Below are 17452 nucleotides of genomic sequence, written 5' to 3'. Positions count from 1 at the left end.
GGCGCGTATTTGGACCACTCTGAGAGCCACTATGGAAAAGGGTAACAGTCTTTGGCAAATTATTAAAATAGGTGCCACATCTTAGCAAAAAGCGGCATTTGAGCTTGGCGAACAGAGAAGCATATGAACCCTCTGGAGCAACGCGATCATTTCAAAATCTTATTATCAAGTCTTGCAGATCTCTCGATATTACGTTCAGGCCTCAATATCACCAATTTTGCCCATGATCTTACCAAGGTCTTTATCAGCAGTCCTCCACTCCTCCTCGATGACCTTGGATACCCATGAACCCCTCGGCTTTAGCTTGAATTTGAACTGTTTGGGCTCCGTCATAAACCAGACAACCTCCATCTCCATTTCATCTACGTCTTGGGTAGGCTCAAAGTCAAATGCCCAGATCATCGTTGCGACCTGGGCAAAGGTGCCATCTACAGCAACACGTTTTCCAAGACAGCTTCGCCGACCGTGACCAAATACTGGCAACGGGAGGGAAGTCCTCAGTTCTCCTTGGTTCTTAATGTCTACGCGTATGCTTTCACCATCTAGCCATCTTTCGGGAATGAATTGGTCGAGGTCGCCCAGCGACTGATCAAACACAGCTTCATCACGGCCGATAGACCACGCATTTGTCAAGACCATCGCATTCTTGACGATGTTGATACCCTTAAAAGAGTCTTGTTTGTCTGCCCGACGAGGTACACCTCCCGGGGAAATAGGCCGCCAACGCAGAAGCTCAGATACAATAGCGTCAATGTAACAGAGGGAGGATCTGTCCGCGAAGCAAGGGAGTCGATCCCGCCCGACAACAGCATCCAGTACGTCATGCGCTCGTTTCATAAAGCTCCTGTTGGCTGTCATCGCAGCGATGAACAACCAGAGTATTGTACGAGTGCTAGTCTCTATACCACCCTGGACACTCGTCGCAAGTGTGAAAGCGAGGTCAATGTCGGGAATCGGCTCCTTGGCGTATTTCGCTGCAAGGGAGCGTGCTTGTTTCGTTGCATTCCATCCGGGACTGTCATCACCGAGGCTTAACAAGTGCAGGTTGAGGTCTTTTTGCTCGTTAAATAATTTATCTGCAGCTCTACGCCACGGTGAAATTGCCGCTGGGAGCTTGGCAAGGAATGGGAAGATATCGGGCAGGCCAGGCCTCGACGCATACGAGGTGACCTTAGCCTGCGTCTCACGGACCCGTTGATAAAGTGGATAATCAAGGGTGGGAACCCGAACGCTATAGTGCAATGCGAGAATAATACTCGCTTGTGCGCGTTCGAGGAAAGGGAACACATCGTCGCTGGTAACGACTACCGACTTGTGCTCGCTCAGTTCGACGAGGTCCTTGACGAGCTGCTTGGCTTCGAGTTCCATGACGGGCTGATAGCGCGGAGCAGCGACACCACCGAGCGACGGAGACAAGATGCGATGATGAAGCTTTAAATGCGCATCCATGTCATGCATCAACGTGAATCGTGACTGTCCTGGCCCAGCGCCTGTGATCATCTCCATGCCCACGGACCTTGGACGATTGCTGTACCAAGCGCCCCTCTTGCCCAGCAGCTCTGTCGCTGCCTCGGCTGTGTTGATAACAACAACAGGCATTATCCCGAACAGTTTCGACGTTGCGATAGCGCCATTTTCTTTCACCCAAGCATCCCATCGCAGCAGTGGCTTCTCGATTGGGGAGTTGTGGATGTCGCCGATGATGGGTAGTTTGAGGGGCCTCTTCCTGTCTTTCCTAGTTGGCGACGACAAGTAAAAAATTGTTGCACCAGCAACAATACCGAGCACCAAAAGTGAAATTGAAGTAACTGCCATGTTGATCAGTGATGTATGTCTATCCCAAGTTGCCAGCAACGCTCACCAGCACCTTAAACCTCTCACAGGCCAAGACAATCCCCGCACGGGGTTACTTCCAAGTTCGGCAATCCTCCGCAAATATCACCATCATGTTGCATTATTTTGTTTAATCCGATAAGACGTCTTACTTCAGTAATCGAGGTATTATTGGGAGACGAATTGATACGTCATCTGGGGCTCTGCAATGAAGCCAAAACAACCAGACCATGACAGATTTCGTTGTTTTAGATCAGCAAAGTCTGAAAAGCTGAGTTAGATTGTACTGGAGAATTAGTTGGTGTTGGCGCACCACGTTGCATGTGACAGCGCTATGACAGTACATCCGTGATTGTTTCCGAGAAGCTAGGGCCGTGCTGTTGACGCTTGGGTGCATTACCGCTTCACCTGAACTCTGGTGCACGGGCATGCAGCAACTAATCCTACTAAAAAAAAACTTTATACCTTCTCTTTCTGGAGACATGCTCCACTCTGTTAGTCCTGAGTAGTGACATGAATATGTGTTTGAAACATCCTGGCCGTTGATCATGACAGCTGAACTGACAGTCCTGACTCTCAAGGGAATGAGCCTTCCTGAATGGGTATAGCCATAGAAACATGTCCGAGCACCGCGTTTCAGAACACGGTTTCTCAGGACATGCATCTAACTATAGCTCAACGCCAACGTCATTTTGGAATGGCAGTCTCTTCGAGCATGTGACATTTTTCAGTTTATTTGACTATTAAAGAATATATATACGTGCTTGATGTCCAACAATCAATCGCAAATAATCTCATAGTCATCTCGTTTCTTCATCGCTCGTTACCTTTTTTAACATGTTTACCGCTTTGTTTCTTTCTGCCCTGGCCTGGAGCCAAATGGCAAATGCCCATGGAACTATTACCAGAGTAATTGGTGCAAATGGTGTTGTCATGCCCGGACTTACAAGTAGGAACATCTCTGGAAACTTGAGCCTGGTTGCTAACAGGTGGCAGTCCTTGATGGAACACCTCGATCTTCTACCTCTGCTGCTTCCGGAGCACAGGTTGATACTAGCGTGATCCGTGACCCCGAACTTGGTACTAGTAAAGCCTCCGCACTTGGTCGCACTAGCAAAGGCCCAGTTGACGGCGCTCGCGTCATCAAGGCTTTCATGCATGGTCTCAAGGGCCGGTCCCTTGCTGACACTATCCTCGGGGGAGGCGAAGAAGGTATAGTGAAATGGCAAGCAACAATAGCTCTTGACAGCTAACACTCTATAGCTACGAGAGAAGCCGTGTCTTTTGTAACTGGAAATGCTGGTGCAGTTGTAAACGGTAGGCTTTTGTTAATATACTTTAACTCGAGTTACTGACCTATTCTAGGCGTGCAAGATGGAATTGAAAGCTCTCCAGTTGGCGGTTTGGCCCTAGGTATGTCGACAGAAGCAGTTCAAAACTGGCATTATATGCTGATCGATAGTAGGGGCTGAGCATGGAGTTAATGGTCTTCTGGATGACTTTTTCCAAACGGCAAAGGGTGTCCCATCTCCTCGTGGATACATCGAAGACGGTGTCCAGAATTCCACTGGAGTTGGTGCCAAGTCTGGGTTGCCAACCACCGCATCCGATGGAACTCTCAAGTTGATCTACCACCAGGTTCGTGACCATGATTCTCATTTGTGATCCATATTGACTTTTTGCCATTCAGGTCAATGAGGACGGTGCTGGCCCCTTGCTAGTAGACATTGACTTCACTTCAGGAGGGACTGATCCGAAAGCTTTTAAATCGGCTGAAGTGGTTCAGAACATCATTGGAGTATTGGGCTTTTCGACCGTGAGCTCGACTGACTTTCCCGTTGTTGTCAAAGTGCCTACTGGTCAAGTTTGCACTGGAAAGGTAGCTGGCGTTTCTGGTATCTGTATTGCAAGGGTGCGAAACAGCGCTACTGCTGGCCCCTTTGGAGGCGCTGCTGCATTCACTCATAACCCAGAGGCTGCAAAAGGGAAGACGTCCAGCGCAAAATTTCGCCACCGCCATGTCTGATTGACGGATTCGCGCATGCTGGGACTACCTTGCGTCATATTGTGACCAGTTCCTGAAATTGGCTGGAAATAACTCGTGTGACCTAGAACCATACCTTTCTCGCTATTTCCTATACAATAGCATTATCTTAATACATGCCTATATCTTTTAGTCCTATAACGTCTATACGAGTAGTTGAACCCATATTTAAAATAAATATTAAAGTAAGAGCATAAGCGCTCTGATTGTAGTTGGTGTCCTTCTGCAAGTTGCGATTGATGGTGATGTTGCTTGGCTTAGAATTAAATGATACAGGGTGGCGGGCCTCGCCCGCATCTTATCTTATCTTATCAGCCGCCAGCCAACGGCGGAATGAACTAACAAATTCCCGCATATATCCGTAGAGTGTCGTCAGGTCAACCGAAAAGAATACATCTGCCAAATTTATTCACCATCCTGGATCTCCACCCACAAGTTAACATTGCATCGCAATCTTTGATCGCAGCGCAACCTATTCCGGCATGCGCGTCGACGCCATTCGCGCATGGATCGATTCCGTTGATTCTTCGAGCCCGTTCATCGACTTCCGCGGGCAAATTTCCTTAGCAAATACAACTAAGAAAAGAAGGCTCAGCGACAATTCAATGGAGAGCCCTTCAAAATGGAAGCCCAGGGAACAGCCCGAAGCAGAAACACCTTTTGACCCCGACAAAACACCACAATCATCATCTACTCTCCCAATGAACTCTATCTTCGATCATCCGCCACCGTCATTATATGTCACTGGCTCTACTATCGACTCATTTCTTCGCACTCTTGCGGCCCGTCCGCATTTCCCCAAGTCAACAGCGTCAAAGTCTCTACGAAGTCCCTTACGCCCGAGCAATAAAAGAAACGAAGCGACCTGAATCGCTTCAATCGCCCGACTCGGTTCAGTCTTGAGCCTGATCTGAAAGCAGCTCTTCCTCCCGATGCACACGATCTGTACAAGGCGTTGCACGATGTGCAGTGGGGCACGACATTCTTCCGCATGCTCTGAAGGATAGGGAAGGGATTGAGATCCCCGGTGTCCACCGAAGCATGTGGCAGTCCCCTTGCCCAAATGTAGACAACGATGCCCCTATCGATATTTCACAGCTGCTTTCCCTCCCGCACAAACTGAAGACCCCTGTCTAATCTGCCCAGCTTGACGAACCAGTAATCTGAGAGGTAGTTGGTTCGAGGCTGCCAGGGTGCTTGGGCTGCGGCTCTTGGGAGCTCGCTCTCTGCCGTGGTGACGTACGTCGACGAGAGGCTAAACAGACGCCTTGGCGTCAGGGCGAGGCCCTGTTCAGCTCGAGGCGTGGCGCTCGACAGCTTGGCCTTTTGCATCTTCTGCAGTAGACGGCACACGAGCATGGCGGCGGTATCAACACCAAGAGTCCATGAGATAGTGGTGTAGCCGATGACAAGGGACAGATTTGGCACATCCTGCAGCATGGTTCCGTTCCAAAAGTACTGCTCAGAGGGTTTGATAGGGACGCCGTCGACGTCAATGGTGGCACCACCTGCGAGTTGCAACTTGAGGCCAGTCGCCGTGATGATTATAGCAGCGGGGATCCTGTCTTGGGGCGCATTCTCAAGCACGATGCCGTCGGCAACTACCTCTTTGATGTTGCCCGTCTTGACGTCAGCTTTGCCCGTGTGCAGACACTTGAAGAAGTCGGCATTGGGGGTCAGGCAAACACGCTGATCCCAAGGGTTGTAGCGTGGGCTAAAGTGTGGATCGTAGGGCAGATGGTGCGGCAACTCCTTCTCGACGCCGTTCCGGAGCCGCTGACGGGCCCGATCCGGAAACGTTTGACAAAAGAGCCAGATCAGGCGGGACCATATCAGGAACGACAGGCGGGTGTAAGCATGAGCCCACCGCGCAGGGAACAGCCGTACAAGCCATGGCGCCTTTTTGCCGCCGTTGGGGATGGACAAGATATACGACGGGCTCCGCTGCACCATGGTAGTTCGAGCCGCCTTCTCGGCGAGTTTGGGGATCAGCGTGATGGCCGTGGCGCCGCTGCCGATCACCGCTACCTGCTTGTTGGTGTAGTCCAGATCCTCGGGCCAAAACTGGGGGTGCACTACCTGGCCCTTGAAGTTTTCTAGGCCGGGGATGGCCGTGTCACGGCCGTTGTGATAGTCGTAGTAGCCAGTGCAGAGCATGACGAACCGGGCATGATACTGAAGCTCCTTTTGTGCGCCAATGTCTTCTACCTCAAGGGTCCATTTCTGCTGGGGTGTAGACCATGAGGCATGTTTTAGTCGCCGTTGGCAGTGAACATGCCTGTCGATTCCGTAAGTCTGCGCACATTTCTTCATGTAGTTAAGGATAGCACCGCCCTCACCCAGCGCGGTGCCCTGATCCCACGGCTGCCATGCGAAGCCAAAGGTGTATAGATCAGAGTCCGAGCGGATGCCTGGATAGCGAAAAAGGTCCCATGTGCCGCCGATATCATCACGGGCCTCGAGTATGGCGTAGCTGAGGTTCGGCAAGGCAATTTGGAGGCGGTACGCCGCGTTAATACCGGCCAAGCCAGCACCGACAATTATGACGTCGAATGTGTCCATTTTGGTTCTATTTCTGGAGGTCTATCATGATGCCGATTGAGGGTCTTTTGTTCCCTTAACGTGCTGTATCTCATCATGAAGACGGAACGGGTTGGCTCGTAGGAACGGAATTCAGATGTGCAATTGAGTCCAAATCCGCCATGCTCGGTGGATTAATTTTGTGCCTTCTCGGCGATTTTTGGATTTGTGGGTCAGATCCAAGAAACTCACCGAATTGGACGCTCATACGATGCAATCATCTCAGACCGTCGCATGGATACTATTCCTGCTGCGACGTTTAATACCCGCGCCTTGGAAGGATTCGAGTTGCATGCGGTATACAATTTCCCTAAACGGGAACACCGAGGACTGAGGCAGATGTCCAAAGTGATGCCTCAATAAGAGCCACATTATAGCTAGGTATTTTCCATCAGGCCATGTATGAGGTTACAGTGAGCTCCGCGCGAGGGCTTCTCAACAACTGCTGACAGTCTCCCAATTTCCAGTTGGCCGGCCGTAGTCAAACCACCACAGCTCTCAAATGGCTTCTATTAGGCTACGGTTAGAAGGTACTAATATAAAGAAGCTAAAGTCTTAGCTACTAAGTATTAATCTTTTATAAAATATTACTAGATTTATCCTTTTTATAGCAGAAGAATTTGTCTTAAACATCAGCATCATTATAATAAAAAGCTTTCCCATATAGTATTTTGCGTTATAAAATAAATCAAATTATAAAGATATAAATAAATTTGATCTTGGTACAAACTTTTATTAGATAATAGATATAAGAAGGCAGAATTCCGTGATAAAATAATTAACCAGTAACTTCTCTCGCCAAAGGCAGAGGCCGACCATAGCTACTGAGTCAGAAAGGAGGACTGCAAATGAATATTGCCTTCGAGTGAATCAAGGAAATCTTAATGCACTAACATACACATCGAGCAAGAGCATAGAAAAATTGATCAATTATATCTTTGAACTAAAGAATACAAACTATCACTGTCCATCTGCCAGGGAGCCTTCCACCAAAGTACTCTTCTCTGCAACTCGAAAGGCAAGCGTCTGCAGACTATTGGTCTGCAAAATCTCAAATACGGCAATATCAGCCTTCATGTGTTTCTGGAACCAGTTTCGGAGCTCGACAGCCACCAAGCTGTCTATTCCAAATGCACTGGTTGGGCGGGTCGGGTCCAGCTCTGCGACGTCCATCATCAGACTGCGGCTGAGCTTGATTGTCATTGCGTCGATGATGACCGTCACAGCATCAGTTAGTAAGAGGGCTCCCTTGAGGAGAGACTGAATGGACTGCTCGCCCGCATTGTTGGACTGACCGGAAGAGCGGGCGCCCAATTTCGGGAGGTGAGAGAAGACTGGGCTAGATTTCCAGAAGGGTTCGTCAACGGGAACGCCGTCGTCACCTGGAACGATTGATTGTGTCTGGATGCCAGTAATCATCTGACTGGCAGCTGATGAAGAGGATGACTCTCGAATGGAAGTCTCGAGGATGGCAAGGAACTCATCCTCCTCAATACCCACGAATCCTTTGCTCTCTAGATTGTTGCGGATCATTCCCGTAGAATCCTGAGCCACGGCTCCCACAGACAAGATCATACCCAGATCAACCGAGATGGCAGGGAGTCCTTGTGAGCGGCGGTACTGTGCGAGAGCATCCTCGTACGCGTTACCGGCTGAGTAGTTGGCCTGACCGGAGTTACCAAGAACACCGACTGAAGACGCCATGATGACGAAGAAGTCGAGCGGTTGGTTCAACGTAGACTGGTGCAGATTCCAAGTTCCTTGGACCTTGGGCCTAATGCCGTTGTTGAACGACTTGAGAGACATGTTGTCGAAGATGGCATCGTCCAGAACCATGGCAGCTTGAACAACACCACGGAGAGGTGGGAAACTATCGGCAATGCCTCTTATGGCGGCATCTAGTGCTGGTCCATTGGTGATGTCAACCGGCAGAGCCTTAACTCGCGTGCCAACCTCAGCAAGTTCATCAATGAGCTCGCGCACTTCAGGGCGGCTGTCTCCAGAACGCGAAGCAAAGATGAGGTTCTTGGCACCTCGCGAAGCCATCCAGCGTGCCATACTGCGACCGAGACCGCCAAATCCAGTAATGAGATATGACGCGTCCTCCTGGAAGGTGAAGGGACCCGATGATGCTGGGATAGCCTAGTAGAAATTATTAGACAAGCAGGAATGGCATTGCAAAGTGAAACTTACTGGGACCATGTCGTTCTCTTCAGGCACCATAACAATCTTACCGACATGCTTGCCTTGCTGCATGAAACGAAAGGCCTCCTCAAATTGGGAGAATGAGAAGATCTTGATGCGGGGAATAGGTTTGATGGCCTTGGTTCGGATGAGGTCCATCGTCTCATGGAGAAGCTCACCTGCCAACGAGATGTTCTGCTCATAGACGGTGATGAGATCGATAGAGGCAAACATGACATTACGCAGGAACGGCGCCATATCGAGACGACGGTTGTCTATCATATCCTTCTTGCCTATCTCGATGAAGCGGCCAAATGTAGCAATGCAGTCCCATGTAGCACTCAGCATCTCTCCCGCCAAGCTGTTGAGCACGACATCAACGCCGCGGCCGTTGGTTGCCTTCTTGATGTCTTGCGCAAAGCTAATGCCACGACTAGAAAAGATACGCTCGTCAGGGATTCCAAACTCGCTCTTCATGAGGTCTCGCTTGTCTTGAGTTCCAACCGTTACAAAGATATCCGCCCCAAGACGTTGGGCTAGAGTTATAGCCGCTTGACCAACACCTCCAGCAGCTGCGTGGATGAGGATCGACTCGCCCTTGCGGAGACGAGCCATGTGCTGTAACCCATAGATGACGGTGTTGTATACGATAGGCAAGGAGGCCGCGGTGGCGTAGCTCATGTCGTCAGGGATTGGTTCGACAACGCAAGCGGGAGTACGAGCATAGTTGGAGTAGTTATATCGAGTCCACGCTACCACACGCTGACCGACCTTGACATTAGAGACATTGTCTCCGACGCGGTGGACAATGCCAGCACACTCAAGTCCAAGCGAAGGGTCAGACATCTGTCCCGTGCAGATCATGATATCGCGGAAGTTGACGCCGGATGCCTTGACTTCAACTTCAACCTCGTCAGTGCCAAGAGGTTCGGCTGGTAGAGGATCGTCTTCGAAGCGCAGCGTATCCAGAAGACCAGGCGTCTTGATGCTCAACTTCAAGGGCCTACCGGGCTGGTAGAAGGGCTGCAACTCTGTCTTATCGCTGACAGCTGACTCATGGTGCAGGCAGCCATGGATCTGAGCGCTGGCATCAACAGACTCGAGGCAGCGGCAGACTTTCCAAGAGCCATCTTCATAGTGATACTCGGGCTCCTGAGTTCCGAGGTTCCGCAGGACTTGCTTCAACAGCTCAAGCAATTGTTGTGCAGTTTCTGAAGGGTTCTTACGATTGATGGACGCAAAGTCCGCCGTGGTCAACGGGAAGGTCTCGTTCTCAGCCCGGAGTGAGCGAGCAAGACCGTGGAAGAGGGCCGACTCTGGACGGCTTGCGTTGTTGAATGCTCCTTCGGTCACCCAGAGCAAAGCCCGGCTAGACTTGAAGATAGTCTTGATGCCTTCAAACTCGGCCAATGTCATATCCTTGATGACGGAGCGGTTGACCTCAGCCAGAGACACGCAACAAGTGTTCTCTAGGGGTGTGTCTGCCGCTTCAGCAAGTCGAGTCCTACGAACTGGAACACCCAGCTTCGAAAATTTCTCGTCAATACACTGCTCCAAATCACTAGGTGCGCCGTCATCGACGATCAGTACTACCGAGGAAATAGATGGGTCGACGGATGGCGGGGCAGGCTGCTCAACAGCAACACAAGAGAAGACCCGGCCCAGCTCGTCCTTGGGGTCCTCGCTATCTGGTGCAGCGAGAGTCAGGTCACTGAACCCAACACGCTTGAGGTGCTCTGCCCACATATCCTGATCCATAGTAGGACCCCAAGGGCGGTAGCTCTCCTCAGACATCCACCAGCCGGGCAGGCAGCCAAACAAGAGGAAGGCCTGGTTGAGTATATTGGAGATCTCAACCAAGATGAGACGACCACCCGGCTTAAGCAGCTTTCGCGTGTTCTCCAGAGTCCGAGTGATGTTGGCCGTAGCGTGTAACACCGAAGCTGCAACGACAAGATCATATTTTCCAGCCTCGAAACCCTGATCAACAGGGTCTTCTTCAATGTTGAGTCGTCTATACTCAACAAGGCCCTCCCAGTCCTTGAACTTGGTCTCGGCTTCCTCGAAGAAGCCCGAAGAGATATCGGTGAAAGTGTACGAGGTAAACTTGGGGTACTTCCCGTTATTTCCGCCGAAAGCTGACAAGATTGGGGCCGTAGCACCACCAGTACCGCCACCAATTTCCAGAACCTGCATATTAGGGTTCTTGTTGGCAAGGATCTCGGCGTAGTGGTAAATGATGTCGTAGCCCATGACAGACTCGTAGTACTTGTACAGAAGCTCGTCTTCCAGCATCAGCGCAAGCGGGTCGACGACGCCGGTGAGGATCTTGTCGAGCTTTCGGCCCACTCGGCAGATGAGCTGAGCGTCGGTACCAGAGGGTTCCAGACGGACAGCCAGATTCTCCATCTTCTGGCTGATGACTGGGTCATCAAGTTGCTCCCACTCGGGTGTCTGGTGAGGGCTCTTGTGAGCCAAAACGAGGTCACTCTGGTACTGCATGAATCGGAAGAACTTCTGGTGGTGAGGCTTCATGCTGGGAACCTGGTCTTCAGTAACAGTCTGCAGAACCCGGTAGTAGTAGTAGTAGGCGATCGACTCGAGGTTAGCCACTCGCTGAGGGTCTTCAGGGACAGGAATAAAGGAACGCATTAACTCGTCACCCTTGTCCTGGGATAGGAGCTCTGGGTCCGGGTGCCACGTGGAGTGGAAGCACAGCTTCTTGATAGCTTCTCGACCCGATAGACCGTCATTGGCATTCTCTCCAGAGTCAACTCCGCTGCACTTGACGTCCTTAAAGCTGACCACCGCGTCGCCGGTGCCCTCGTCGCGGACAAGAACATTGGTCGTGACCTCTCGGAAGCCGGTGTATCCCGCAGTTGCGATGCAGTCAAACCGATGGCCAGCAGCTTGAGCAATATCGCCTCGTACAAAAGTGTCGGCGAAGAAGACTGGTAGATACGGAGACGCGATGGAGGTCTGGGCATGTAGCAACGCGGGGAACACCATCTGGACAAACCCGTCCATAGTGGCAGGGTGGACGAGATAAGGATACTCAAACTCAAAAGGCATCAGGGACTTGGTATCAGGCACAGTGACGACCCCCTTTGCTGTGCCCTCGTTGGACACGAGGTCTCCAGTCAAGTTCCGGAATGGTTCTTCGTACACCAAACCCACAGCATCGACGATGTCATACAAGTTCTCAGCTGTGCGGGTTCCCGCAAAGTTCTCCAAGCCCACTGCAATATCCATCGTGGGGTTGAAGGGAATACGGTTTAAATGAGCCGTGTTCGGGGCATCATAGACGGCAGTAATCATACCGTGAGCGTGTTCAGCCCACCCATCAGCGGCAGACCAAGAAAAGACACGGAACTCATACCAATTGTTGGAGTAAGAAGCTGTACTTTCCTTGTAGTGACGCAGAGAGAACAGCGTCTCAACTCCCTCTTCACTTGCTGGAACCATCAGAGCGCGAATCAGCTTGACATCTTTCAGCCGGTATCCCACAAAGTCACCCTGAGGTGCTGTATACTCAGGCATTTGTCGCAGATGATACATCGCCTCGAGAGCCATGCACATGTAGCCTGTACCAGGGTAGACATATGAGCCCTGCACGATATGGCCCTTCAGCCAGGGCTGCTCGCGGAGACGAATGAGATTGCGCCAGCGTGGCTCCATAGGGTTCCAGTCATTGACAGGATATCCCAAGAAGTCAGTGCGAGCATGACGGCGGAAGCGATGCTCGATACTCAACCGCGACTCCATCCAGTGGCTCTTGGTGTGGTTCCAGAAGTATGGAGGCAGATCAACGAGCACACGCGGCTGTGCTGTATGGGACCCAGCGGGGGAGTTGACCTTGTAGAGGTCAATAGTCGTACATCCCTTGGCAAAGAGGAATGCCGCAGCCTCAAGAGCAGTCGCGCAAGCATCCTGTCCCCTAGATAGCACAGACTTGTATACAATGCCGCTCTTCTCCAAGACGGGAACGCCCAGAATTTGCTTGATTGGACCTGCCAGGGCAGCGTGAGGGCCGACTTCTACCAAGACGTCTGCAGATGCTTGATTGGCGGCAAGACGACGAGTACGCTTGGCAGTGGCACGGGGAGCACAGAGAGTCTGCAGACCAGTGTTGAAGCGGACGGGGGACACCATGTTCTCCCTCCAGTACTTAGGGCCAAGGATGTCAGAGGACTTCAATAGCTCTCCAGTAACGGCCGAGACCATCTCAATAGTTTCCGAGGGCGTATTGACATCCATACCAGCCAGAGAGTGCTCGTAATCGCTAGCAACAGCATCCATGTGGTGGGAATGATACGCCGTCGAGACCTTGAGTAACCGCGCAAAGACGGAATCCTTCTGGAGAGCTTCTGCCAGAGCGGCTAGGGCAGGTCGATCACCCGAGACAGTGACATTGGTCGGGCTGTTGATGCAGGCGACGGATGCCTTCCCGAGCTCCGGAGCAAGGGCACTGATGTAATTGTTGGCATCTTCCTCAGCAAGACCAACAGCCATCATGGCGCCATCAGCTGACGGCAGCTTTTCTTGCACACGAGAAGAGTGCAGACCGCGGAAGTAGGCCGCCTTGAGGGCTGATTCCGTTGGCAAGATACCTGAAGCATAAGCGGCGGCGATCTCACCACTCGAGTGGCCTATGACCTTCTGGGGACGAATACCCCAGCTGGCGAGCAGGTCAACCAAGGCAAGCTGGAGGGCCGTGCAAGCGGTCTGGCTAACGAGGGACTCGTTAATGCGAGATGTCTCCTCATCCTTGTTCAGTTCATCTATGCCAGTTAGTATCGGCCCCAAAGATCCACGACCCAGAGTTACTTACCAATGAGAGACCATTTGGCTCCAAGACTCTTGACAAACCGGTCAGAATATTCCAGCCGCTGTTGGAAGAGGGGGTACGTCTGTATCAACTCTCGACCCATGGCGAACCACTGCGCGCCCTGGCCTGTAAAGACAAAGCCGATCTTGAGCGGGCTGATGGATGCGCGCACCGGCTTCTGGCGCGTCGCGGCCACCTTCTCGGCTAAGTCGGGTAGAGACTGAGCCACCAGGAACGACTTCCAGGGCAACATGGAACGACGGCTGCAGAGTGTGTACGAGAGGTTGTCGAGGAAGGCTTCCTCGTCTGCCTCCTTGCGGTGGGCCAGATGCTCAGCATATACGGCCGCGCTTTTTCCAGCAATGTTCTCTTCATGAGTAGACCAGATGAACACGCGGTGGCGCTTTGCAGAGGAGAGAGAGTGACCATTGGAGTGGCCGTTGGTATAGCCGTTAGTAGGGCCATTAGTATGGCCGTTTGTATGCCCATTGACACCGTTGCCATTAGACAAGACGGGAGCAATTGCGTTGCTCATTGCAATACCAGTTTGCAAGTCCAGCAGTGGCCTAGGGGCTGTTCGGTGAGCGCCCTTCAGACCACGCCCATTAAGATAATGAAACGCATCATCAAGAATGACGTGTCCGTTTGTTCCACCAAATCCAAACGAGTTGACACTAATTCGACGTTGCCCCTTGGTAGGCCAGGCTATCGCCTTGGTGGGGACTCGCAGGTTCCAGCCTTCAAGGTCAATCTGCGGATTGGGCGTCTCAAAGTACACGTTGGGAGCAATAGCGCCACGTTCGAGAGACAAGACAGCCTTGATGACACCGGCAAGGCCACTTGTACCTTCAGTGTGGCCGACATTTGTCTTGACACTACCAATATAAAGTGGAAGCTTGCAGCCATTCTCGTCCACAGGGCGGTGGGGGCCAAAGGTGCTACCGATGGCTCCAGATCTAACATAGGTTAGTAGAGTTAGACATTGTTTCTGCATAATGGGCTTACTCAAGGGGATCTCCGGCTTGTGTTCCAGTGCCGTGAGCCTCGAAATAGGCCGTGGTAGCAAAATCACAACCTGAATCCCTGTACGCCGTCTTGATAAGCTCCTCTTGAGCCTCTCGCGAAGGCAACATGATACCTGAGGTCTTCCCATCCTGATTGCAGGCAGTGCCTCGAATCACAGCACGAATGGTATCATTGTCACGGATGGCATCAGCCAAGGGCTTGAGAATCAAACAAGCAATACCCTCACCACGGGAGTAGCCGTTGGCACGAGCATCGAAACTGTAGCATCGTGAGTCGGGGCTGAAGAAATGCATGTTGGACATGGCTGTGATGATGTCCGGGTTGAGAATCAGGTTAGTGGCACCGACGATGGAGCAATGGCTCTCTCCTGAACGCAAGCTCTGGCAGGCCAGATGTAGGGCAACTAGACTACTACTACAGGCTGTGTCCAGGGTCAGACTGGGGCCCTTGAGATCATAGAAGTAGCTGATACGGTTAGACAGAATAGCAGCTCCGTTACCCGTCACCGAGTACAGAGGTGCTGTTTCCGGATCTCGATCGATAATCTCATAGTAGTCTCGAGAGAAGCTTCCCACGTAGCAGCTCGTGTCGGAGCCAGCCATGTCCTCCATACTCATTCCACCACTCTCCATGGCCTCATACACTGTCTCCATAAGAATGCGTTGTTGAGGGTCAATGCTCTTTGCTTCTGTGGGAGGGATGGAGAAGAACGATGCATCAAAGGCGGCAACGTCTTGCTTGAGGAAGTGTCCTCCCTTTGCGTTTGTCTAGAATTACTTTATCAGTATCAAAACTCTTAAAAATGTGGCAAGGACAAAAGATCATACGTTTCCTCCTCGTTCGCCATCAGGATGCCAGAAAGAATCAATGTTCATACGCTCCTTGGGAACTTCGCTCCAGGCGGCTTTCCTCTCGGCACATAGTTCCCATAGCTTGTCTGGGTTGGTGGCCTCTCCGGGTAGTTTACAAGCCATGCCCACAATGGCGATAGGCATGGACTTGTCCTGCTGCAAGACAGCCTGGACGAGAGGCTCTGGAATTGCGTCGCCATTGTTCATGATATCTTTGGTGTATGCCGACATTTTGACGACGGGGAGAAACTTAGGGGAAGACTTAGCACAAAAGTCAGGGAGGACTTGTGAGGTATCTTAGGAGAAAGACTAGGAGAATAGTGAGAGAAGTGAGGAGTGCAGTTGTCTTCTCACAGCGAACCGGGCGTTTTTGGTATATGACATTCTTTCCAGATGCACCACACTCAAGAACGCGATGTCTCTACAAGGTGGCAAGTCCCAACAACCAAACGTATCTCCGATTGAGACCGCCGAGCTGGCTAGGCCGTAAGCAGTGGTGGGTAAAAGTCGTAAGGCGTCAAGCGGAGGAATGGTGAACCAGGTTCGGATTCCTGCGCCTCGTTTCAACTCCCCAGCTGCGTTCACAGATCGCGCAATCCTCCCGGCGTAGCCACATTCCGTAACAAGAAGCAGAAATTATCCCGTCCCGCGCCTAGATCCACAGCTAGCTTATCGCCATGATGCATGTCAGATCAAGGTAGTGTTTGTCAACTCACGCCACATCTCGGCGGGTTCCAAAAGCAACGCCCATTCGCTCGGTGAGTTTCCAACGGCGCGAATCACCCGCCGTGACACGGTAGCCGAGATTCCTAACCATTGTGGTAAGGCCGAGATGGCGAAGCGGAATCGTCATCTGAGAACAAGCTCTTACACCACGTGGCTAGACGTGACGGAGAGGTTACCTTCCGACTTCCAACACAACAACAACCTACGTCGACCAGAACTCGCCTCTCCCAGATTTCAGCCCTACAGTCAAAGCAAACTCTGTCAAACCCACTCCTCAAGATGAGGTTTCTTTGCTTGCATGGTGCCGGCACTAACTCAGATGTACGTCGTATTCTGAATTCTCCCCATGTCCCTCACTGACTGGTCTATTTGTAAATCAGGTCCTTGACATTCAGACTGGTAATTTAAATACTCTGTATTAACGGGACATAATGTAACACAAGATCCAGGACCAATCCGTGATTCGCTCGACAGCAACGCCACGTTTAAGTTCTATGATGGGTTTTGGGATGTAGAACCAGTGGAAGGTAACTCGCCTTCTCAACTCCATAATGCCCCGTCATGCTTAACCTGGTGGATCAGAGATCAAGAACATATTTGCCGGTCCCTTCTACACTTGGTACTCTCCTGGCCTCGGCGGTCGCACTCTCACAGAAGCCAAAGCCGAATTGCTCGATCTCATAGCGACTGAGGGACCATTCGACGCCTGCATGGGCTTCTCACAAGGCGCAGCCCTCCTTGCAGCTGTCATCATCGATCATCAGGTACAGAACCCATTCGGGCCCAACCTATTCAAATTTGCCGCGTTCATCTGTGGTGGGAGTCCCCTGCTTGTTACCAAGGCGCTTGAGCAGGACCATCTTGACTACCAGCCAACTGTAGATAGAATGGCCCCATTGACGGAGCCTTGGCTGGGTCCATATGTACCGGGCCACGAGCCACATCCTGACGAACAGTGGAACATGCTCGTGGCCCACAGAGTAAGGGAGGCTGGCTTAACCATTAGGATTCCCACAGCGCACATCTATGGGGCTAAGGATCACACCGTCAAGGAAAGCCTGAACTTGAGGGACATGTGTGATCCCAGGAGGAGAGTTGAGTTTGATCATGGAGGAAGACACGAGGTACCCAGAGCCACTAGAGTTGTTCAGCAGATGGCAATGACGTTGAGGAGGGGAATTGATAAGGCCATGACCGCTGTATAGTAACCAAGTAGTCGATGTGCTTTTGAATATCAAGCTATTTCTTAAGAGGTTTGATTTGTAGCACCTCTTTAGGGTTAGAATGTCACTTTTTGTTATGTAGAACCCTCTTCTCATTGTATGTTGAAACGGAGTAGTGAAGTTCGATCAAGCATCTTGGCTGTTCTCCTCCTGGATC

The 17452-nt window shown here is 51.5% G+C and overlaps 6 protein-coding genes; 3 read left to right on the top strand and 3 right to left on the bottom strand.

Moving 5' to 3' along the window:
- Positions 1-195: 195 nt before the first annotated feature.
- Positions 196-1815, bottom strand: FFUJ_11203 (related to O-methylsterigmatocystin oxidoreductase; the record flags this gene model as incomplete). The annotated part of the gene is made up of 1 exon (XM_023570073.1): positions 196-1815. The coding sequence occupies one exon, from the start codon at positions 1813-1815 to the stop codon at positions 196-198; it is 1620 nt and encodes a 539-aa protein (XP_023437242.1).
- Positions 1816-2670: 855 nt separating this feature from the next.
- FFUJ_11202 (related to gEgh 16 protein) lies at positions 2671-3859 on the top strand (the record flags this gene model as incomplete). XM_023570072.1 has 6 exons in its annotated part: positions 2671-2782; positions 2830-3045; positions 3097-3150; positions 3199-3246; positions 3299-3471; positions 3524-3859. 6 exons carry the CDS (start codon positions 2671-2673, stop codon positions 3857-3859), a joined length of 939 nt encoding a protein of 312 aa, XP_023437241.1.
- A 500-nt stretch (positions 3860-4359) lies between these two features.
- Positions 4360-4877, top strand: FFUJ_11201 (uncharacterized protein; the record flags this gene model as incomplete). XM_023570071.1 has 2 exons in its annotated part: positions 4360-4688; positions 4739-4877. 2 exons carry the CDS (start codon positions 4360-4362, stop codon positions 4875-4877), a joined length of 468 nt encoding a protein of 155 aa, XP_023438101.1.
- Positions 4878-4969: 92 nt separating this feature from the next.
- Positions 4970-6439, bottom strand: FFUJ_11200 (related to monooxygenase; the record flags this gene model as incomplete). Its single annotated transcript, XM_023570070.1, has 1 exon — positions 4970-6439. One exon carries the CDS (start codon positions 6437-6439, stop codon positions 4970-4972), a length of 1470 nt encoding a protein of 489 aa, XP_023437240.1.
- A 978-nt stretch (positions 6440-7417) lies between these two features.
- Positions 7418-15577, bottom strand: FFUJ_11199 (probable type I polyketide synthase; the record flags this gene model as incomplete). XM_023570069.1 has 5 exons in its annotated part: positions 7418-8599; positions 8651-13422; positions 13473-14425; positions 14475-15262; positions 15323-15577. The coding sequence occupies 5 exons, from the start codon at positions 15575-15577 to the stop codon at positions 7418-7420; spliced, it is 7950 nt and encodes a 2649-aa protein (XP_023437239.1).
- Positions 15578-16351: 774 nt separating this feature from the next.
- FFUJ_11198 (uncharacterized protein) lies at positions 16352-17277 on the top strand (the record flags this gene model as incomplete). XM_023570068.1 has 4 exons in its annotated part: positions 16352-16393; positions 16453-16471; positions 16522-16599; positions 16655-17277. The coding sequence occupies 4 exons, from the start codon at positions 16352-16354 to the stop codon at positions 17275-17277; spliced, it is 762 nt and encodes a 253-aa protein (XP_023437238.1).
- Positions 17278-17452: the final 175 nt, after the last annotated feature.

Source organism: Fusarium fujikuroi, chromosome FFUJ_chr11, assembly GCF_900079805.1.
Source record: "Fusarium fujikuroi IMI 58289 draft genome, chromosome FFUJ_chr11".
Taxonomy (NCBI): domain Eukaryota; kingdom Fungi; phylum Ascomycota; class Sordariomycetes; order Hypocreales; family Nectriaceae; genus Fusarium; species Fusarium fujikuroi.
Note: the sequence above shows the minus strand (reverse complement) of the source record. Positions and strands in the feature narration are given on the sequence as shown.